The following is a 24771-nucleotide window of genomic DNA, read 5'->3' as shown; positions in this document are numbered from 1 at the left end:
GAATGTACTGAGAAATATTACTTATTCAGGATGTGCATTTTAGGGAAATAATGAATGTGGAATGTAGTTTGTATGAAGGTAAAACATAATTTGATTAACTATTTACATTACAGGACAAGTCTTAAGTTATGAATAGTTATTAGTTACATTGTGCAGGAGCATTTTCTTTTTTACTAATTTTGGAATGCATGCAGATATATTGTGCATAGTATTTCTGAATTCTCTTGTTTGATGATACCAAGCCACAAAAATTGATTGCCTTCCTTACTGTATACTTGAGCATTTTTGGCATGTAAACAGTACTCCCCAACTTTTTTTAAATGGCTATTAACAACTAGTGTTTTCTAGACTGATGTACATTCAAGTCCAAGCATGTTGACATGTGCAAGCTTTATCAGCCAGATTCAGTAACTTTCTTGTACATATATTGTCCACAGTACTTTGGCGGAGGCCCACCACAAAACCTTTCTCCTCCAGATCTCTGCACATTTACATGTGGTGTATGAAGCATTAACTCTGTCATTAATAAGCCAGTAGTCTGCATATAAAAACAACAAGCAGAACTTACAGCTCCTTGCTGGAGGTAGAAGCAGCAGACTGTTCTGATAGCAGTGCATAGGATGCTTTGTGTTGGTCCCAGCCAGTGGCTATGATAAAGTCTGCAACACTTTGCTGCTCATAGCTATAAACAGAAGCAGCATTTTACAGTACCAAAAAATATGCAGGATGGGGTGAAGACAATACATTTCATCATCTTTGTGTTTATTGGTATTTTATATGGCCATTATATTATCATTTCCATGCATTGAGGTATTTGTGATAGCTTCAGTAAGGAATTGATGATATGATATATTCTTTTCTTGAATTTTGAAGTTCACGTAAGACAATAGTTTTTTTGATGGGCATTCAGGTCTGGAGAATCCCCAGGCCACTTAAAGGATGTTTACCTTCTTGTCTAGAAATTATCTGTGCCTTGTGGCTCAGTGCTCTGTCATGCACAAAGAAATTGGAGTCATGGATAGAAAGTTAACATGTTGTCTTGCAAAAAATAAATGTAGCCATTTATATTGATTTTAATGTTCTTTGATGTTTTTGGTTAGCACACACAAGGCCCTATGCCCATTCTCTCCATTAAAGGAGGTGCAAATCATGACTAAGGGCAGGTGTTATACATATCAGGAGTTCAGGGGTTTCTTTACTTGCCATGCCTCTGTGGACCACATTGGATAGTTGACTCATCAATGCATAAGATCTTTCCCAAGTTTACATTAGTTAAATCTTTATATTTTCTCTTAAAGATGAGACAAACAGCAAATACTTTAGTTAAATCTTTATATTTTCTCATAAAGGTGAGTTGATCAGCAAATACAGTCAGAAAGGGTTTACTGGTCAGAAAACAAAGATGTAGCTTCATTTCTTTCTGGCAGCAGTGTTGAGTGTTGTACTCTGCAAGGATGTCAAAGGAAGGTTGCTTAATTTGTATTGCTGCGATGCATGGCATTCTCAACACTTTTCTCCATAAGTTTGTCTGCTATTACTGTTGTCTTTCTGAAATATGCAGGAACAAGTTCACTAGGTGGCACCTCAGCTACTGGGAAATGAGACTTCATATGGCTTCATATGCTAACAAGTTTTCCTCAGTAAGGTTCTTAAACCCTATTCTGTGGTGTAGGGGGATGGCATCATGATAAATAATACAAGGAAAAGAAACTGAAGAAATAGTCATCCTCTCTTTGATGTTTCCTGTACAACCGTGACATGAAACTGCCTGATAAGTGTTGATTTAAATTAGATGGAGCTGACTAGTAAGCAAGATATGAACAGACTGTTAGCTGGTGCATATGATAATTCTGATGACACCCAACCCACAGCCCCCTCGTATTCTGCATACTTTTTGTGGATACTGTAGTTATGTAGGTACTAGCTACTTATTGTGGAATTTTTTGCAACTGTGCAGGTATTAGGTGATGTTTGTTCTTATTTGTGAATATATGACTATAGACTCACTCACTATATAACACTTGTAAGACTGTGACTTCATGGAGTTTTGGACTATTCATCAACTCAATAGTTCATTTTACTTCACTTGAGTACAGCACTGTGACAAGCTGGTGAAACAAAATTGTGGTACAAGTTGGTAATTGTTATGTAATTTTGGTTGTTCCAAAATTCTTCCCTGAAGTCATGTGTTGCCAAGACTTGATTCAAAATGACTGTTGACTGTGACGGTAATCTGGAATTCCCTTGCCTGAGCCACCCTCAGGTCTGCAGGAATGTGTCATGTGCACAAATTATTGCATATGATTAACCTGTTGAACTTTAAGCGGTTTAAGAAATAATGCATTTTCTCCCTTCATATGTAATAAAATATGTACCTAATCCTTGTCTAACTAACTTCTTGTATTCCAGACCTCTTATATAAAGTTTAATTCTTTTCCAGGATTACTGATCAGTAATAAATAGCTTAAGCTTCATGGAGGAACAGTAATTATACAGCTATGCATTATATGTTGAGAGAAATGAAGTATTTTGCCTCCTGTGATGAAGTATGTTGCGGACAGACATTGAAACATCTGACCACCTGGTGTTTGAGGCGTGCACCTCTAAAATTACAACCATTACATGTGGATAGGACCAGACTTCACTGTTGAGCTTCCTATTCCAGTCCTGTCTAATTGAAGAAATGAGTGTTGGCTAAATAAGAAACACTCATCTCTGACTCAGTTGTTTAATTCCAAGAATAGTTAATGTGGTCTTATCCCTGTAAGAGGTCTCTTAATTGCTTCTAAACTTTAAACCTCACAATTAATAGCACTGCAACGGATTTTATAACCATTTTAGAAGAATCATTGAAATTCATCGTGCCTGCTCATAAATAAACAGCAACTTAACTAATAAACTCCTTGGACACTAATTAAATACAGTTGGAAAAATAGCCTTATGGGTCTTTAAACTAAAGGGTCCCCTGTCCTAAACTGTCGCACTCTCTCTTTCCCTTCCTCAGATTAGGTACTTCCTTGCCAGGCGTAAGTTCAAAGAGGCCCTAAAACCCTATGATGTAAAAGACGTTATAGAACAATATTCCTCGGGCCATGCAGATCTGCTAACAAGAGTAAAGTACCTGCACGGGAGGTGAGTGCCAGGCCACTAGGAATTAGACTCCTTGACTGGTACATACATTTTGCATCACATTTTTTGGAGCCTGACTTGAATCCTTATATAGTTTTGAGATGATGACTGTACTTCAACATGTACTCAGGTGTTTCTCCATGATGTATCTGTGTTATCAGTGTAACTACTGTATTGCATTGCTGTAAATCATCTATCTGAAGTAGCTAATGTCATTGTAGTAATGTTCAGTAATGAGAACGGGATGCAGAATAAGTACCAACGAGATCCACAGTTGAAATTTCCAGGGGATATTTAAATTTTTTTTTTTTCCCCCCCTTCATAGTCTGCACATATTTGTCACCATACCAATATATGTATCAAGGTTGACAAGATTTTACAAAACATGAAACTTGATCTTTAAATTTTGTGTGCATATTTTGAGATGGATGTGACTCCCTCTGGTGTTTAAAGATGTTTTAGAACCCTAAATTCCTTCCTGCATGGTTGTGGGTTGAGGAAAGGAGTGAAGGTAGTGGAAGACTGATTGTGATGTACGTACAAAGTCCACATGTGCCCAACCACTTGTCTATGTAGAAGATCATGAAATGGAAGAGTATACAACTGTAGTGATAGGAAAGTCAAGGCAGACCAAAATCCATTTGGAAAGTCAAGGCAGACCAAAATCCATTTGGTCTTGGTGATCACTTGCGGCTTGATTGTCCTGTCAGGTTCAGACCCCAGCAATGACCTCTCATGGTTAATTCGTCCCACTTTCAGATCAACTCCTCAGTGTCTCAAAGATGGAAAAAATTAATATTTTTTGCTTTTATTGCCCTGAAGAAAGCCATGTTGCTTCATGTCCCCTTGATGCAGTGTGCGTGCTTCGATGATGTAGAGTGCAATGGTAAAGTAACAGTTGATGTGAAATGGTACTTTTGACTGAAGTTGCAAATGTTTGCTTTACATAGTCTTCCTTTAGCACACATGAAAGAAGCAGAGTCATGGTTACATATATACCATCTACTTGAGCTTAATTACATGCACAAACATTATAGTCATCTCTACAAGCAAGCAATGATATCTTGATGCACCATAAATATCTTACAATACTGTAACATTTAAACCAACCCTCATGGTTATTTTCATACTAATCAAAAAGATGGATAGTAAGGGTGAATCCACTGTGGAGGGAAAAACATAGAAAGCCAGAAATATCCTGCAGAAGAAAAAACTACACTAAAGAACCTTGTCTACATGAGCTTTACAGACCATCTTGACGTCATTCATGAAGGTAAAAGGCAACAAATGACAAGACTGCACAGAGACCAAACCTGACTTGTCCCCAGTTGACTATGTAACTAATAGACGTGAGAAGTGAACCAACAACGTGAGCAACTTTAATGTCAGTGACTGCATGCCTCAGGGATATCTTTTGCATGCCATAAAACAGTACTACTCACCCTTAAAAACTCCAGGACCTAGCAGTTTGATGTCTCTTGTTAAATAGTGAAAATGCACAAGTATTGGTTCAGTACATGCAATACTGTACTTGGAATGCCTTGGTTTAGTCACTGGAGAACCTGAAGTAACCTTAAAGATATTTGCTCGTCCCATTAAGAAAGGCTCGTGCATGTGTTGTTACACTAAACTTTATCCAACAGTATCCCTGTCACACATACAAACCATAACCTAACTTAACACACATGTACTAAAATCCTTAGTGAAAACATAGGTGCTTCCAAACTAATCTATACCATACCACTAGAAATTTGGATCCACAACCTCATCCCTTGGTTTCTTTAGATTAGAGTCATTCCTCTCTGCTATGATCCTTAAGGAAGCTGTAGTCTGTAGTAGTAGGGCTAAAGGATGGCTACCTTGAAAACCCTCATTAATACCTGAGCTGGTGGTTAGTTTTTCCCTAGCTCTCCACATTGGCATTCTACAAAACCACTTTTGACAGTAGTGGATGAAATAACCTGATACATAGTCTATGCATTATTAATCAGAGCTCCTGTATAATAACTTTTGGCCATGTTGACAGTAAATGCAACTTACTGAAAGCATGAAGACCAAAAGTAGCAAATTATGTTTTAACCACAAGTAGCTAATCCAATTTTATTAAAATAGTGAGGGCTGAATGGAAACCTATTACTTGTGTCCTAATCACCCACTGCATACCCTGCAGGCTGGACCAGATCCTCGGGAAACAAGGATCCAAGGCTAAGGATGTATACGAGTCCAAGATTAGTCTTGCCTCTCGTATTGTAAAAGTGGAAAGACAGGTGAGGGCTGGAACTCTCCAAGTTGGTGTCTACTACATAAATGTGTTTTGTGTGGATATTTTACACATCAATTAAAATGATATATATATTTTTTTTAGGGAAGAATTTGCATGCACTCAGACAATGTGTTAATGTACTACTGATGGTTTGTTGGTGATAAGAACTGCAGCAAGGATGATGGAGATAAAATTCTTTCAGGTTGATGATATTGAGTCTAAATTGGACCAGTTAATTGATCTGTACATGGAGGACCGCAAACGCCTTCTGGCTCTGCCCCCACCTGTGACGAGTCTCTTTCCCACCACACCCACCTCTTCTGCTCCCCTCCCTGGCTCTCCAGACAGCTGCAGCAGTGGCCCTACCACCTCCTTCACCCCCATCACCAGCTCCTCGACCGTCATTTCCTCATCTTCCCTAACCGTGAGTGTTCAGACACAACCATCAGCCACATCAAGCATCACTGTCCCGTGTTAGATATAAACCTTCTTTCCCCAAACAGATAATTCCTGAGGTGAGTCAGCCTTCTTCCTTCTCTCACTTATTGTATTTGACAACCTTGGTAACTTCCAGGAACTAGAGAAAGTAATGTTGTTGGGGTTATTTTTTTTAGTGAAACAAATTCAGAAAATTTTATTCTGCATATTTTTTTAAGTATGTTTGATTGTTATTATTAGACATTTCAATTCATGAAAGTATCAAGAAATCATTATTATTTCACATGTCAGTTTTCATAATACAAGGACTGTTTCATTTACATATTTGCACTTACACCTAGTGAGGAATCTAATTCATATTTCTGATACTGGATACTATTTTTATTTGAAATGGCTACTAATGGTGTTTATATGATAAATAAACCAGAAAAGAAAGAAAAAAATCAGAGTGATATTTTATGAGGCAATATTAAGGTCCATATTCCTGAACCTCATCAGGATTATTTTCAAGTTGTCCCTTGTTCTTTTAAGTATTTATCCTGATGATGACACAGAACTCTTGTTAAACTACACTATAAATATGAAAACTTCTTAGTAACATCCACCACAGCCTGTTAAATGTAAGAGATAAGGTGATGAAAGATTGAGGAAACTTGGTAACAACAAAAGATTGAATCACCTGAAGGACAGACAGCCCTCACCTCCTCCAACAGGTTCCTGGTGCTCCCCCACCCTACACATCTGTTTTGAAGCCCAAGCCCATCCTGGTTGACAAGCAAGCATCTGAACCCAACACACCAACTAACAAGTACTTTGAGAGGCCCATGACTCGAGGCAACTCTGACGTCTCTCAGAGAATGAAGAAACGAGTTACCCTAAGGTATTGCTTCCTGCCTGCATGCCTCCCTCCCTCTCTCTCTCTCTCTCTCTCTCTCTCTCTCTCTCTCTCTCTCTCTCTCTCTCTCTCTCTCTCTCTCTCTCTCTCTCTCTCTCTCTCTCTCTCTCTCTCTCTCTCTTTATTTTATTTATTCATTTATTTATTCTTATTTTAGTGTTTTGTGTGTCTTCTCATAATACAGTAGTCTTGCATTTGGTGTGTTTAGATTTGATAAATTCTTAATTAAAATCTTGATTCATATATGCTGACCTTGTTCTCTCTTCCATTTGGCAGTTAGTTCCCCCCCCAAAAAAAAATAAATAAAATAAAATAAAATAAATAAATAAATAAATCACATTTGGTGGCCACATTTTTTAATTTGAGAATTGCTTCTCCCCTTTATACTCTGCTCATCATATATTACAGTTCTCAGCTACTCAGCTGTCATAATGATGATGATATGCTGTCATTATCATATATCAAGAATGAAGTAGAGATGAAGTGATATGTTTTAGTTTTCTTCCTTTATTGGGTGGGATATGTGGACAAAACATGATGGTATGCAAACACCAGTTCCACTTACCAGTGATACTCTTGGCCTCATCTCCTCCCACCACATTTAGGCCCCATCCATATGATCATTCAGTGTCCAGTAGACTTTCCATTTACCAAAATCATAGCAAGGCTGTTGCAATTACTTGGGTATTGGTTTAGTATTATACAGTAATAAGTGCTTTTATTAAGCAACATAAGGACTTGTACTTTTAAGTGTTGCCTCCTCTCTCTATATAACTCAAGGAAACAATATCATTAACATACATTAAACTTCAAAAGTTTAAGGGCAGAGCTTAAAAGATTTCAGTGTATCCTTATATCATTACATATGCCTAATATGATTAATAATGATATTTATGTGTCATTAACTGTTGATTTACTTTAAATTATATGTCTTAATAGCTTAAAGAAGTACATACTGATATTGAGATGAGTTTGGGTCCTGTCAATGAAGACTCCCTTGCAGCTCACTGCCGTCCCGTCATTCCCTGGAGGCCAAGGAGCCAGACTTGCTGCAGGTGCCTCAGGTGGTACAGATTGAGCACACTGGTGCCCCCTACATCGAGGAAGACTGTGATTCCCGTAACCAAGGTGGGTCTTACCGTGCTGTTGTTTACTACACTAACAGTGTATGTGTTCCTTATTGCTGCCAGAACACTCAGCCTGTGTCTATGGAAATGAGGTACTATTTGGAAGTTACAGAATGCACTATGAATAAGAACTCAATACAGAATGGAAAGCCTATTGTGGACAGATTTCATAGGGCCATCACAAAGTCAAGGCAGGCTGGTGCATGTTGTACCAGATTATATATATACATATATTGATGTTCTTGATGTTCCTGTGTTACTGTTAGCTCATGAATGATGGTACATTCATTACATTGATCAGTGCATGTGTACCTTCATGTGATGGGTTACATGTAGGCTCCCTTAGTTCAGATAGAGGGCTGCAGTTTTAGTGGTAATAGGAAGTGGTTAGCACAAAAATTGAGACGTGTTTGCTGTCAAATCAGCAATTATCAAAGATGTTCAGTGACTGGCACGAGTTTTGTCATCTAGCTTTACAAACAGAATCCTGTAAGTGTACCTTCCAAGTGGCCCCCAACTTTCTTGATATGGATTTCATCACTTTTTAATGTCTCTAGTGACAGAAATTGCTCTTTAAATCAGAATTTGTGTAGTATAACTCTGTAACCCCTTTGAAGGGATGTCAACATAGTTAGGTGATCCACATACAGCCCTACACAAACTGGTACTGATTCCCAAAATTCATACTATAAGCTATTTTTTTTTCTCATTTACTGTTATAATTAGTTGCACAGTTAATGCACATTATGCCAGAAATATGGCATACTTACTTCTATGTATTTTTTTTTTATAATTTATCATTATACTTATGTTTAGCATATTTATTACATAACAATAAAGGATACTTTCCTTTATTTTCAACCTTGGTTCTCCTTTAAACTAATCAGATTTTGAAAGAACATTGATGCATTTTGGCATGTGACATAATACCCTTCATTAGGACAGTTTTGATATCCTTCATTAGGACAGTTTTAATAAATTCTTTATGAAGTATTAACACATGCAGCTAAGTAACAGACAGATGTATAGACACATTGGGTTTTATTGAAATCATACTTTAACAGTGTGTGTTTCAGACATCCCTCTAATTTTTGTCACTATGGTCAAGTGACAAAAATTGATAAATAAAGCCACTTATTCTTGTAAATTAGCCCACATAAGATGCAGCCAGCTGCCAGATGCACAAAGGTGTCATGACATCATTTTGATGTCACTCCCTTGGATCTGCCTCTTACATTTCTTAATAGTGATAAGGAATAAATTATACAGTATCTTGAGTACTATTATGTTTGCATAATCTGTACACAATCATGTAAGGAAATTCAGCTAATATAAATATTGTAAGCCCACAATGTGCTAGAATGTCACATAGGCTCTGTTCTCATTATAGTAACTTGCTAATACTGAATGAAAGTAACCAGGAAGATTCACAGTAATGTTGTTAGTGACAGGAGTGGTAGCACCATCTGGAGTGGTAGCACCATCTCTCAGTGATGGAAAGGATATTGGGGTGGAGTGACATCACAATCACATCCTGATACCTTCATGCATCTGGCAGCTGACTGGGTCTTGTGCATGGTAAATTTACTAAGGCAAATACCTTTATTATTCACTTTTGTTTCTTGACGATACTGATGAAAATCAGTGAAGTGTCTAAAACACACACTGTGAAGTACGATCCCAATTCGTAAGTTTATTAAAAAGTTATTAAAAAGAAAACTATGCAACACAGCCTCTGAAACCCTTAGTAAATTTACAAGTGCATACTAACTTTAACTTGATACACAGTGTGTTTGATTTTTTAAGGCTAGCCCTTTCTTAAGCTTGTGCTTTTTGGGCAACAGCAATGGTATGCAGTAGTATTATGTTCTTTCATTATTAGGCAGGTTTACACACCATTGCTGAACTATGCTTCATGCTGGTCACCATATCTGAGGCTGGTGCAAGCTGGTTAGAGCACAGTGAGACACAGCACTGCTTTAGTAACTTATGAGTGCAAAGCAAGGCTGCTGAGGTTTCAGTGACATTAGTAAGCTGAATTGTTTTAGGAGGCCTTCTCCTCCTCCCTAAAAAAAAAAAAGTAAATTTGTAATTCTCCCACATTCTTTAAATAGCAGATATTCTCCCACATTCTTTAAATAGCAGACACATGTTTTAACTCTAGAGTGCACTGGAACATATATGTGAAGCTGTAATGACTGAAACAGCCAACAAACCATTTTTAATCATGTTAGCCAGAAGACAATCAATAGTCATGTCTTTTTTGCATGTTCAGAGGAAATCATATGACTTGTGAACAAGAAAGCATTGTGGAAAACAAGATTTTTTTAATTGATTGTATTTGAATACCTAAGATAGATAATTACCAAAGGTTAAGAAAAAGTTTGTATGTAACATACTTCACTATTTATATTTTAAATATTTGAATTCTTCTTTTGGTAAATAATATAGTAAATTTTGTATGTTTTCTCATGGGTATTTTAATGGTGCTCTGAAACCTCTTCAGTCATGACTTCCCATATGCAAAAATAATTTTTCACACAAGTAAATGTTGCATGGATGTACATAACCTGATGGTAGTTCAGTTTGACAAAGGGATGAGTTACTTGGTTACTAGTTTCAACACAGCTAGCCATGCTGACATAGCCTATAAAGTCAATCACTAAAAACTATGTGTATAAATCTGAAAATACCACAGCTTATGATTTATTTAGTATTTATTTTGCATAGGAGAAAACAGGACATAGCAGTACCCATTCAGAGGAAACTGTTTAATCATAAAGGGTGAGAAGGAGGAGCAGTAGCAGTCTTCAAATTGATGACTTTAGAACAGGAATATTGAAATTTTTGTTTTTTCAATTGTTCTGGTTTCCTCATGTTGCATTTTCTAGGATGTGGCTATAGTTGTATTATTGACACAGGGTTTTCATGCCCCTTGATTTTTCATAGAATCTGTCTTAAAAAAAAATATATATATATATGAAGGTTTTGTTGAGATGAATTACTTTATACTATGGTTTTATTTTGTTTAGGGTTTTATTTTGTTTAGGCTTCCTATTTGTTTTCACCGAGTCCTGATGATGATTCATCATCAACTTGCAAGCCTTCGTGAGTTCTAAGCAGCAGGTGGTCCCACTGATCATAGTGGTTAGAAGTTTCCTCTCTTATTTCAGACACACCCCATCCTATTCCATAAAGACAGAACTAACCTTCTAAACCCTAAGTTGTTCCTCTTGGACTCACAACCTGAGTGGGGAGGTCAGGCATGGTGGTATGGCCCAACCCCTGCAACACACAGGCTAGTCTGATGTACCCACCTGTTCTTCACTGTACTTGAGCCTTTGCACCTCCTGTCTTATATCACACCAGCTAAACACCTCATGTCACTGTATCTTGTGAAATTTTGTCCCTGTAAATTCACCCAGCCTCTTACAGTAGAAGTACATTTAGAAGTATGATTTGTTGGTATATGTTAGTTAAGGTGTATGATACTCTGTTGAAATTCCTAGTTGAATAATTTAAACAATATATTATGTAAAGTTACTATAGTGAGTGGATATATCAGGATATTAGTTTATTGCCTGTTGGGGCTGATTTGAGCTTCAGGTAAGTGGCAGTCTGTATTACTCATCATTAAAAGTCTGTGAGCATTGTGATTCCTTGGTCTCTTCTAATAATACAAATTAGTAAAGCTTTCTATCACATTACAAAATCATGTTGAGACCAATGAATGAAGATATGCTTTTCTTGTCTGTACTTGGGTGTCACAGACTCCGGTCAGTGAATTTGCCATCTGGAAATATAAGAATATCTTAAACATACTGGGCAATAGTTTCATCTACTGATTGGTCTGTTTATCTTTAGATTATTTCAATGACACCAACAAGACTGTATTCCTACCAAATCCATACTTTATATACAGATCATTAATTTTCAAATATCAGTTTTAATAAGAAATACCTCCTCCCCCCAACAACATACCAATTTGTTCATGTGCGCTCTCTCTCTCTCTCTCTCTCTCTCTCTCTCTCTCTCTCTCTCTCTCTCTCTCTCTCTCTCTCTCTCTCTCTCTCTCTCTCTCTCTCTCTCTCTCTCTCAACACACACACTTCTTTATCCTACCACCACCTTTCTTATAACCCAAACTGCTTAGTCACACCCCACCACTCAAACAGCTGTCATTTTTCTTGCTTGTTATCATGATCTCATTGTTTCACTGCATTTCAAATTCTGATAATTCTGCTGAATTCCCTTCCCTTTCAAGCCTCCCCATCAAATCCAATTAGATACTGCCACCTTTTCTCTCCTAGCCTTTCCTTCTTGGTGCTCTCACATTCTCTTCATATTACATTTCCTAACTATGTATGTACATTATTCATCATTACTATAATCAACCCCTCCATGATCTCAGCAAATATATATAAAATCTTTAATCTTAAAAGTGAATTTCTGATCAAATCCTGCTGAACACATTACCCTATCATTCATTCTCCATTTTCATCTCCATACATACATCATACATTGCAGACTCTAGCATTCAGATCCTAAGCAACACAATATTTACATGTATGCCAAAACTATGTAAACATTCACTGCCATCATTCCAGAAGGCTCTCTACATTCATTCTCAAATAGTTCTCATCAAACTTTTTTTTTTCCATACAGTTTTGATGGCTCCACCTATTCCAACACATCCTGTTGCATGTCTAACTTTTCAATGGGGCCATCCACGCCCAATTTTATCTCTGCACCTGATCACCTTCCACTCTTTCTTGCCTTTGTTTAACAGAGATCTAGTATATCCAGCTGTAGTCTTTCAACATACACCTGAATTACTGCCCTTTTAGCCCTCACTTGCATTATATCCATACATACTCACCTATCCATTCATTAAGAGTTCAGAGAGGAATTAATCTTCCCCCCCACTCTGGGAGGAATTGATCTTCCCTCTCTCTGGGAGGAATTAATCTTCCTCGCTCTATGTACAGTCCCCTTCACTTACACATTCATCACTCAGCAGTCCCCATTATTTCCACATTCATCCCTCAGCACTGGCAATGTATGAATCACCTTCTTTGACTCATATCTGAAATAAATCCTGCCACCAATGCTGAGTGATTAACATAGAAGTGGTGGAGACAGTACTCCTTGTTTCATTACAGTTAAATAATGGATTGGATGGAGATCCCAATCTCCCTTTCTAATGCCTCCTATGACATTCAGGGAATACAGATTACATTCCATGTTTTAGACAAAGTTGTTTGGTTAATTGCATAACAAGTAGTGTAACTCAATATGGCACATAGTGGGATTATCAAATCCTTAATTTATTCTAATTTGAAATGTTAAAATTAGGTATTATAACATTAAGAGAATACTTGTTACTTGCCAATTCACATTTAACTGTAGACCTGTTATATGATACAGATGTGTTCTTGGATCAAAGAACAATGCTGTATATATATATATATATATATATATATATATATATATATATATATATATATATATATATATATATATATATATATATATATATATATATATATATATGAGTATCCTAAGTGTGTAGGTGTCTGTAGCAGTATGTAGCATTTATAGTTGAAAACCTGGCTGTGAAAGAAAACCTGTGTTGCACAGTACTACACAGACTGATAGTATAATATTGTTTTACAAAACTGTCAAAAGTTGTTTTAGTAATGTATATGGAATGATTTTAGTGTTTGTTTAGCTGCATCTGCATTTATCCTATTTGTCACATCACTTAAAAAAAAAAATTATATATGTTCTTGTAAAAAGCTTTTTCGAGCATTTTCATAATCATGTGTCAGTTATTCTACAGAAATTAAACACTATTGGAAGAAGAACCAAATCCTATTGTCACATTTTGACTGTATAATCCAGGATAAATAACAGTCACTAATTTGATCTAGAAAATTACTTTACCTCAAATTGTGAACTACACACAGAAAATGCTTTCTCAGGCCACACCATTTGTGATTTTGTATATACAAAAAAGTGACAGGCAAAATGATGGTAAGGAAAGCCAGACCTAAAAGAGGTTATGTGGATCAAATGACAAATTGAAGACAATTTACTTGTCTTGATGCCTGTTCCTAAGAAATCTTACAAAGAAATGCTTGTGACAGGTGTCTGTGTATTCCTACACCTGCATCGCCTTCTTCCGTGTTATCTTCATTCCCACATTGTTGAAATTAATCCCTCATTCTCTCTCATCCTTAACTTCCTTCTAATAAAGTCTTTTATCCTTCATACTTCTCATTCATTTTTTTTTTGTTTTTCCATCTTTATCCACTATCCTCCTATTTATTATTTTTTACACTTAGATTCATATTACGAGCAAAGCAAAGTTTACCATGGAGGTTGTGGTTTCATTTTGAGTGGCCCAGCTTGGCCTGACTGTAACGCTACTCAAATGCTAATATCTCTCAAACTACGCAGACAATTGTAACAAAATTAGCACCATATGATAGCACAACTCTGTCAGTTTTATATGATATAGCTTTCATTTCTTCTATTGGCAATAGGTGTAGTCAATAGGTAACTTGCAAAAACTAGAAGGATTTAAAAAATGGGATTTCTCAAAAAAAATGCTCAACCGATTTTAATGAAACTTAAGAGGTGCAATACTGTTATGATTTTAATAAAATTCCTTGCATCAGCTTTGAAGTAGTGTTGTCAAAACTCCAACTTTTTAACTAATTAACTTGCCAAGCTCAAATTTTGTTGTAAATAAGAGTAATACAAGTTATAATGAAAAAGCATGTCAAATTTGTAACTACTGTGCATGTGCAAAACACAGTATAATACTTTTTGTGAAGTGACTCAGTTTTCTGCATTTTTTTTTTTTTTTTGTCTCAACGAGAGTGGATACATACCAATGAATACAGAACGAAATTTCCTATCCAACAGTATATAGCATAACCATAAAGCTCACACAGTTTTGAGCTAGAGTGATTTGAATATTAGGCAAGTGTGCAATGTGTGGAGTCCTGAAATTGCAACTCTCTCTCTCTCTCTGTAGCTATGCGCACACACACAGATGCATTACCGACAGCTTTGCTCATCAGTCACCTTCCAAGATGTTTTATTGGTATTTGAATTCAACCTCTTACATTCCCACCCATCTCTCCATTATACTAAATCATACTTTTTGAAAAGATTTCAAAATGTCTTCATTTGCATCTCTATGTACAATTGTACATACATTCTCCTATTTATTGTACAGTTCTTCATTCACTCTTTACTTGTATTCTTCTCTTGTTGAGAGGTATAGATTTGTTAACTGAGGTCTGACACCACTAATAGCACAGGAGCATATCAAGAAACAAAGCAATGAATGTTATGGCCAAACTCATGAATCAAATCACTTGCTATATTGTGGGAATTATCATCAGTACATACTGTATATATGAGGCTGAGTGAATGATATACCTGCCCAGCACAAGGTGCTATTGTCTTAATAAGGGAAGGTTCTTCACATGTCCTGCAGTCTCATTTAAGAAAGACAGGAAGAGATAAAATCAGTGAAAGTCATATTGAGAGGTTCATATAATCTGCCAAATTCCTTTTCTGCAAGCTTAAATGTAGCAAAAGTAAATGACGTTGTAATGTGCCTGCTTCAGGTGAAAGATGCCTGCTGTACACCAAAGAAAACTAGACTCTTCTCAGGGCACTGAGATCAGTTTTGACCTTCATGCTTGCAGTTATGTGTGTGTTGACATGTCATTTACTTGTACTACTTTGAAGTATGCAGAAAAGAAATGTAACATTACAGGAAGCTCACCATACCACAAGAAATAGGCAAGTCATTTTCTTCATCACTTCCTCTAGAAAGATTAAATGGAATCCACAAAAAACAATCCTATCACTGCCAGAATTCTCTGAGCTTGTTTCAGCCATTGATAAACTTAATATCTCACCTTCTTGGGTGTCAGACAATAGATGACTGTGCCAGTTTGACTGCTTACAGTTGTAGTTATCACAGCTCTGCCCTACTCATGGCTTGTGGTGCCTTTTTTGCCCTTTGGCTTCTAGACCTGGCCCTCATTTTCATTATCTCTACTGATGACACCTTGCATTTGGGAAACAAAATCCTTTGAAAACTTAGAAGCAAGTAGCATAATTGGTTGACAAAAAAATTTTTTCCCCAAGGATTGGATTCAATTCATGATGTTCAACATGTGTTGTATTTGTCAAATAAACAACATATTATGATCTTGAAAGAAAAATTATTTGTGGATCTCGTGTAAGGATACACGAGTTATTTTCTCCCTTGTAGAAAATACTTTCCCAGATTAAATGTGTGACTGTTATTGTATTCCTCTCGCCTGTAAAAAAATATAAAAAAATAAAAAATTGAAAAAAAAAAAAAAAAAAAAAAAAAAAAAAAAAAAAAAGAGGGATAGTGACTATGATGGACCATGCCATCAACATGTAAGGGAGGATTACTTGTTTACTTGGAATAATTTTCACATCCAATTCTTCACTCGTGTTCTAAATACTTTAATGTTTCATCACTATTATTTCAAGACCCCTAGCAATCAGAAATCTGATAATGGCTTTGATACTAGTAATTTACTGCCAAACTTTGCTTTCAGAATACATCTCTTTTCATAAATGATCCTTCATCCCTGCTTAAGGCCTAAAAATAAACCTGAAATCAGTATTGGCTAAACAGTTTGTCAAAACTCTGTACATAGATCTATACAAAGTACCATGCTCTTCAATATGGAAGTAAAGTGAAACATAAATGTGAGAATTGTGATTGATGACTGCAGTACTAAACACTGTACTAGCATCCATATAGACACAATTGCAAGTTTCATATTTTGCAAGTTTCATATTTTGTTAATGCTGATTTAAATTCAGTATTGTACACTATTCAGTTCAGAATAGAGACACTGGTACTACCAATAGGCAGTGAAGTACTGCACCAAGCAGAACATCCCTTCTGTGCTACAGTACTAGCCATCCCTCTCCTCCACTCCACTCTAAAACCAGTCATACACACAGCCACAAGGCATCCACCTATTCCTGACAGGCAAGACTGCCTCCCTGTCTGTTATTTTATGCTGCCATATCAATTATTTTCTCTAGAGAGAAACAGATGGAGATACATTGAAGAGCTGGTTGGCTTAGCACAGTACAGTGGGTACCAGGAAGGTCTTAAGTTGTGCCTCTCTTCCCTTGTATAAGCACTGACTGGAAAAGTAATGGATTCAAACTCTAATTTCTACTCATTATTTTAGTTACATCAACTAAACAAGCTCTGGAACAGTGTTGAAGATAGAAGTATATATGAAATAAAGCTAGAAATTTTTTTTCATATGTACAGTGGAAAATCGAACCTTCACAAACAGAAAAGGGACTTTTAGGAAATCTCCAACTAATGTATCTGCATGTCATTAACTACACTTCAAATTTAAATAGCACAGCAATGAGTTATATATAATGAGGTTTAATGATATAGCATGCACGCATGATAGTCACAGTCCACATCTACACATGACAAATTTTGAGTTCTTACAAAAAACACCAGTATCACAAACATGGCCACTCATGATATGGGTCAAAAGGCATGACAAATCTTTATTAATATATTTAATATGACTGATTTGAGAGTTTCACTGTTAGGGATAAATCACTTTGTGTTGCTGATGAACACAATGTCTATTTACTGTACTCAACATGCACAACACTAAACTGTGTTATACATCTACAAGGCTTTACAACAATGTCTCTGATAGTAACAGTGTAGTCGGTGATATGTTAAAACCTAAAGTGTACAGAGTTTTGACTGCACGGCACAACAATTATTCGCTAGTTCTTGAGGCATTATTTCCCATTTTCTCTTATTTTCAGTTCAACTTAGTGGTAAACTAAGATGTCCCCTCACACAACTTAGTAGTATAAATTGTATTTATATTTATAAATAAAAGATCACTAATTTTACCAAATCTTAGTGCTCAAATTCAGATTTCTAGAAATCTTAAATTAAAATTTTATTTATTTCTTTTCCATAAGCTAACTAACCTAGTTCTGTCATAAAATTCAGTGTTCAGTTTTTTTTTCATGAAAATTCTTCCCATATCTTATGGGAAAATGTCCAAAGGAAACTTGTCTTCTGTACAGAACAGCACAGATTTCCCAGGTCATTCTGTACAGTGTCGTGGATAAAGTGATTGTACCTTACTTCATGAAGATAATAGCTGATGGCTTCCCTTCCCTTGCAGACGACGACAGCAGTACAATCATGACTGAGTACGAATCCCTGGAGCCAGCCACCATCATGGAGGAGAATGAGTTCTCCTCCATCACCATCCCCACCATCTCAGCCTCTGTTGCACAGGACACCACACTTCAAGTTCCAGCGCCAACCATCATTAGTCACCCCCATCATAGCTCTTCCCACCATCATCACGCTGCAGAGTTAAATCACCATTACCATACACCACATCACACTAGCTACTACTCCCACTACCCTTACACGTATCACCACTATCCCCGTCACCATTACTCACACCATCTCCCTACTCACCACGAGTCCAGGGTCACATCGTCGCCACCAACCACGTCACCGTCATCATCATATGCACTACTGCCCGTCCTTGAGCCCCCAGTGTTGGTGGGGGAGAGCATCGAGCTGCATGCAACGGAGACTTCCCAGCTCCTGCCTGCACCTGAAATAGTAACAATGGAGGAGTCCTCATCATGATGGTGCAAGAAAGGACACTACTTCTTACTCAGGGCATTCTAAAAATCTAGTTTGTTGTCCCCTCCCTTTTTTTAATCATGCATTTCCATTAGTCCTACTCACTCACCTATTCCATTGTGTGAGAACCCATGTATCCTTGTGTCCCTCTTGTTTATGTTCAAGGTTAATTTACTGTTTTTTGTGTGTGGGAAGTGCTGGTGGAGGTGACAATTTATGTGCTGTTGTTGATGTTGGTTAAGGTTAGTAAGTGTGTGGTTCCTGTGGAGGAGAGACTCAGGGTTGTCTAGGCTATTGGTGGCCCCACTCAAAAGACAACATTTTGATGTAGCAAAAAAACCTTATTCGCATCCCCACTGATCTGATCCACAATCTCACGATATTATTACCGTAAATGGCTATTTTTTTATGATTCTGTAATATTACAATGCTCATTCGCAGTACTGCAGATAAGTTGTATGGGTGGATAGGTATAATTCACAATGACATTACATATACACTTGACTTCTTTTCACAAGGTAGACAGAAAATCACTCCAGGTGTTGTGGCAATTTTATATTGTTACATTTGTTGCTAAGAAAAATATATAATGACAACATGTCTTTCACTATGTTACTTTGGTTCAATAGGAATTGGTTATGGATGAACTCCATAATGCAATGTCTTATATTATAGCCATAAGAGACAAGACAAGATAAGCCTTATCATGGAACATTTATTCTGGTCTCTGAAATAGTGATTTAGTTCCTAAGTCTCACTCACTTGTTGTTATTAATGAATAAGCGATTTTATTATTACCTCATAGTTTTTATTAATTAAGCAATTAGGAATATTTATGATAAAGAGCACTGACTACACTCAAGGCTCTTGATTTTCCGATATAGGCTCCATCTTTTACACCTACGAAGTATTACAGTCTCTCTGCACTCTCCAGTTTGTACTCATCACGTGCACACCAGTACAATAATTATAATTAACTTGATAGGATATGAATATTTTACAATTCAATAGTATATGAATATTTTATGATTATGAATTCACACCACCCATGACATTACTTGACCATCAATCATGACAAAGTTCATATAAACTAAGGGACAAGATATTTTTATTTTATACTTGTTCATGAGACAGGCAATAGGTGATATGGGAAAAGTGAAATTGAGGTAATTGCTGATAGTGATAAAATGAAAGAAAGGTAATGCAATGAAAGAATAAAGGTAATGCCTGATAGTTAATGTGAGTAATGATGAGAGGTCTAGTTTGGTCAGATACTAAGTTATTACTGCTCATTTGAGATAGAAGTACTTTATGGCTGAAATTGTAATATTAAACTTGGCAATACTAAACTAGGAATGTAATGAGGGAAGTCAGATGACATATTTATTGGCTCCAATATCTGGATCTTTTTAAGTTATTTCTATAAGAAATAAAAAAGCAACTTGATATGATTGATGATCAATATGTGAATAATGAACTTGTTGAAGCAGAGGCACATATAAGCTGAATTTTTATACAGTCTCAAATTCTAGTGAGAATTAAGAAATAGATAGAGCATAGAGATTGCTTTTAAAAATAGGAAATTTGGAAAACCTAGATACATATATGCTGCACACTAGAAATGCAAAGAGGTTAAGAATTTTATACATTTCATGTTTTTATGGGAGAGAAGCAATATCAGTATTAATATTTACATTAGATACATACTTTATAACTATCTTTACTACTCTACCACATGTTTTCAGTACCTGTTGCTGCTGCTACACGATGGTTGCTAGAGCCTGATCCATAACACTTCTTAGTCATCGTAACACAAATCCTTCTTAGTTTAGCAGATTTAAACAATGTTGAAATTGAACCTTTTAAATTGTAACATTCTGAGTGACAACTAACATTTCTTTTTGTTGCAAAAGTTTTTTTTTTTCTTTTCTATTAGGATAAATAAGATATATTACCTAATAAGGCAGGAATGAAGCTCCCCTTTAATGAGCAGTGCACAGCTGTCAGGCACTGTGTGGGTGTTGCAGTTTTTTGTCGGAAACCTATTAAGTTGACTTTATAAAGGTAGGCCAATGAAAGTAAATACTTCATTATACAAGAAAAAAGTTGCACAGAAAGCCTGCAATCTTACTGAAAGAAATATGTTACTTGTGTAACAAATATAGGGAATCCTTGTAACCTTCATTAAGGATTTTTTATGTGCTCTATTTGTACTGTATGAATATGTAGGGCAGTATGAATGGAGCAAAGGCTGGCCATGTTACATGAGGCACATGGAAGGAGGAATGTTGTTTGACAAGAACAGCCTGCAGTATGTCTGTGTGCTTTTGTTGCTCTTCACCTTCAGTCACCATTAAGTTTTTAAAAATGTCATTGACACAAATGAATCACACATTACTTGTCTGTAAATTTAAGTAGTGCATTGCAAGGTATCACATGATCAACAAAAATACAACTTATGGGAAAGATTTTTTTGTGTTGAATGTTAAATTCTTCCCTAAAGACAATTTCCTGAATTTTCATATCAAGTTATTATCACACAACTTATTCATAGTAACTTTTACAGACAGTGCACTGATAAGCCGAGTTTGTGCATGGATTGGTGAGTGGCAGAGAAGCCTTAGCACAACTAGTGATTCAGCACCAATTGTGGTTAATATAACCAAGCTCTTCACTTCTGTCATTTGGCCTTGGTGAGGTCACAGTCATCATAGCATGCTTCCAAATTGTTCTGTCATGGCCACCTTGACAAGAATGTGGTGCACTGGCAGACTGTTCATGATCATGTGCATCTTGCATCATGCAGCAAGTTCAGATGACTAACTAGTATTGTATGCAAAATTGAGATGACTTCTCCAACAGCATTACTTTGTAGATCAGAACAAAGTTTGTTGCATTCTAATGTCATAATTCAGAATTTAAACATACACACAGCAAGAAAAATACTTCCAATGTTGATGAGTGATCCACAGCTCAAGGGTATTTCATGAATTCCATCTGGTGATGACCAATGAATTCTCAGTAGCAAAAAAATAACCACAATATGCAGATACAACTGTTCTGAACTGTCTCTGTTTTTCTCTGTAGTACTGTTTTATCTAAAATTCATACAACAAACTGTTCTGATGGAAATATTTCAAAAAATAAGGAGAGCAACACTTACAATATTCCAGGGAACCCATGGTGGTTTTAGAAGACAATTTTACATTGGTAACTGACAGGTGTCTGAGATGGTTCACTTCTGCAAAATAAACAATAAAAATACTGCATGTACATGACATGTACAATGAAAGAACTGTTGAAGGGGAGTTTAGTACAGCCAGTCAAATTATTACCTTCATATTATATACTCTTATTAATCATCCATTATGTGATAATTCAAGAACTGATTTTTGGTTATCGTTCATAGTAGGAATGATATCTAGGTTCATTAGCTAATATTTTTTTTACAAATTAATTGCAGTATGTAGTAATTTTGGTTTTCTGTCTAGTAGTGGTGTTTCTTTCAACTAACACATAGGTATTATCAGTGATTTTATTGTTATAATTAATAAGGGGTAAAGAAAGGCACAATCAATATGCTACATGAACTAGAATTAAATAAAGTATGGCAAGTCTCACTGTGATGAGAGACGGTGAGGTGTGTTCAGAAGGCGAGGGTGAGAGGTGTGTGTTCCCGCCTCACCACTCCAGGATGAGGAGGTAATCAAAAGACAAATTATTTCTTGTGAGATTCAGTTGCTCACATAAGTGGCTTACATTTCAGTTGCTTCCGTTACTTTTGTTGACAATTTCTTAATTTGAATGCTTGAAAACTTTGCCAAATCTGCTTCCATAATTTGCTCATAATGTAATTCTGTTTTCAGAATGGCATTAATTCACTAATGATAAATATAGACATTCAAACTAAATGATGACAAATGTAATTTTCTTTAAAATTAATAAAATACAGCAAAGAGGTAAGATTATTGCCAAAATGCTTGACATTGTCCAAGTGAGATACTATTAAGCTATTGTATAATGATCAGATCTGAAGGTCCAGTATTGCTTGCTATGAACAGTTTTGTTATCACTGTAGTTTAGTGTACATAATTTTCAAGAAATTATTCCATATTCACTACATGAAAGCATCTGTAACATAGTCCATTATCACTTGAAATGTTGAATTATGGGAAGAAGATTTACATAAGTTGAGTATGTTGTAAAATATATATATTTACTGTTTGGTTATTGTGAATACTATATTTGCCAAATATAACTTTTTGCAGTCAACTTATCTTTTGTATCCTACTGGTGACAACTTGTATTTATAGTAGAGTGTGATGGTTTCATTAGTACAATGGATATAAAGCTATTCAAGTGCTGGTCTTACGGTTACCCACATTGTGGAAGGTACTGACATGACGCAAATATTTAGCAGGTGGCAAGCAAAACACTTTTACCAAGATGACCTAAGCTGAACATGGCAAAAGATTTAGGGTCATGGAAATAAAGTATGGATGATGGTAGCACATCAAGGAAGGTGAGATTGGGATAGATTTGTGGTTTTGTGCCCAAGAACTGGCATCTTCAAGGCAAATAAAACACTCATGTGGCCTGAGCTGCTACAAACTTGGAAATCTATTAGTTTACACAAGTAAATCTTGATAGTTTTGTATACAGTGTCTTGTTGGCATGAGACAACACAGATGGGGTGCTGTACTAAACTTACGACAAATGGTATTGTTATAATTTGTGAGCAGTGGACTTTGACAAGATAAAGGAATGCACATAGAAGAAGGTCAAGTTTTAGGAGTAAATGTAGGAGCTGAGCTTGGTGGATTATTAATGGGAGCTTCCCTGCTCCCATTCTATGGCAGGAGTGAGACCATTGGTAATGCACTCTTATTTCACTCCACTCACACTTCCCTCCTACATTTCACTCCACTCACAGTTCCCTCCTATCTTTGGCAATGTCAATTGTTCAAGTGTGTGTGTGTGTGTGTTTGTGTGTGTGTGTGTGTGTGTGTGTGTGTGTGTGTGTGTGTGTGCAGACCCTAGGTGACAGTGCATGCTCTTCCTGAAACCTACCTTATTCATAGTATGAGAAAGGCCACACTCAAAGTCAAGGAATCCTCTTACTGCTCACAGAAACCTCATCTTCCTTTAAGTCAACTGCCACCCTTTGAAAGGAAGCTTTTACATACCAATATGTTAATCCACCAAGGATTTGAAGAGGTGGAAGGCTGAGTGGAAAAAAGGCATGCACTGACTCCATGACTCTGTAGCTCCACTTAATCTCCGAGTATCCTGCATGAACCTGTGTTTCCCACAATGACAATGACTTATTTAGGTTAATGACTTCAGCTTGCCAGCAGTATGTATTTGAGGTGAGTTACAAACAAGGTTGACATTAATTCTTCCCCCCCAAAAAAAAAAAATACACATAAAAATTTATATCTATATCATATTGATGATAACCAAGGTTTACACATGTCTATACATAACAAAAAAAGGAAAAGTAGTCAAGCCTGACCCATTCATTTATTGTATAATACAAGTTAAGACAAGCTTTGTCCAACTGGACCACCCTGTATCAGCATGACCTAAACAAATGTCTTTTCTTTTTTAATAGAAAACATCAAAATCTTTCAAGATCTAGCTTCCCTTGTGACTTCTGGCACCTAAACAAAAACATCTCCAATAACTTTGCTTCAACTTTCCCTCCTTTATTTCAATCTCATGGCACCACTGCCATCTCATCTATTTCTAAAGCTGAACTCTTCATTCAAAGCTTTGCTAAAAACTCTACCTTGGATAATTCAGGACCTGTTCCCTACTCCTCCACCCTCAGACTATTTCATGTTACCCATTAAGATCCTTCGTAGTGATGTTTTCCATGCCCTCACTGTCCTAAACCCTCAGAAGGCTAATGGACCTGATGGGGTCCCTGCTACTGTTCTGCAAAACTGTGCTTTTGTGTTTGCACCTTGTCTTGTCAAACTCTTTCAACTCTTTCTATCAGTATCTACCTTCTTGCTGGAAGTCTGCCTACATTCAGCCTGTTCCTAAAAAGGATGATCATTTTAATCCCTCAAACTATCAACTTAATGCTTTAATTTCCTGTTTCTCTAAAGTTTCGAATCTATCTTCAACAGGAAGATTCTTAAACATCTATCACTTCACAATCTTCTATCTGATTGTCA

At 36.4% G+C, this 24771-nt stretch overlaps 1 protein-coding gene and 1 long non-coding RNA gene across 13 annotated transcripts in view; one reads left to right on the top strand and one right to left on the bottom strand.

The window, feature by feature from the left end:
• The window catches only part of LOC135112088 (potassium voltage-gated channel subfamily KQT member 1-like), a 220795-nt gene extending 197937 nt beyond the window's left edge, over positions 1–22858 (top strand). For 6 of the 12 annotated variants that reach the window (XM_064026038.1, XM_064026039.1, XM_064026037.1 and 3 more), the window contains 6 exons: positions 3005–3132; positions 5300–5396; positions 5595–5816; positions 6544–6710; positions 7717–7853; positions 18108–22858. In XM_064026038.1, the coding sequence (XP_063882108.1) occupies positions 3005–3132; positions 5300–5396; positions 5595–5816; positions 6544–6710; positions 7717–7853; positions 18108–18589 (1233 nt within the window). In that variant the 3' untranslated portion in view covers positions 18590–22858. Of the gene's footprint in view, positions 1–3004; positions 3133–5299; positions 5397–5594; positions 5817–6543; positions 6711–7716; positions 7854–11025; positions 11151–18107 lie in introns of all 12 variants that reach the window. The other 6 variants (XM_064026040.1, XM_064026044.1, XM_064026046.1 and 3 more) reach the window with 4 other exon arrangements.
• On the bottom strand, positions 16359–21827 carry LOC135112092 (uncharacterized). Its single transcript, XR_010274057.1, has 3 exons — positions 21750–21827; positions 18413–18554; positions 16359–18296 (listed from the first exon to the last, which is right to left on the bottom strand). It is a non-coding gene; the product is annotated as an uncharacterized LOC135112092 (long non-coding RNA).
• Positions 22859–24771: the final 1913 nt, after the last annotated feature.

Source organism: Scylla paramamosain, chromosome 23, assembly GCF_035594125.1.
Source record: "Scylla paramamosain isolate STU-SP2022 chromosome 23, ASM3559412v1, whole genome shotgun sequence".
NCBI classification, from domain to species: Eukaryota; Metazoa; Arthropoda; class Malacostraca; order Decapoda; family Portunidae; genus Scylla; species Scylla paramamosain.
Note: the sequence above shows the minus strand (reverse complement) of the source record. Positions and strands in the feature narration are given on the sequence as shown.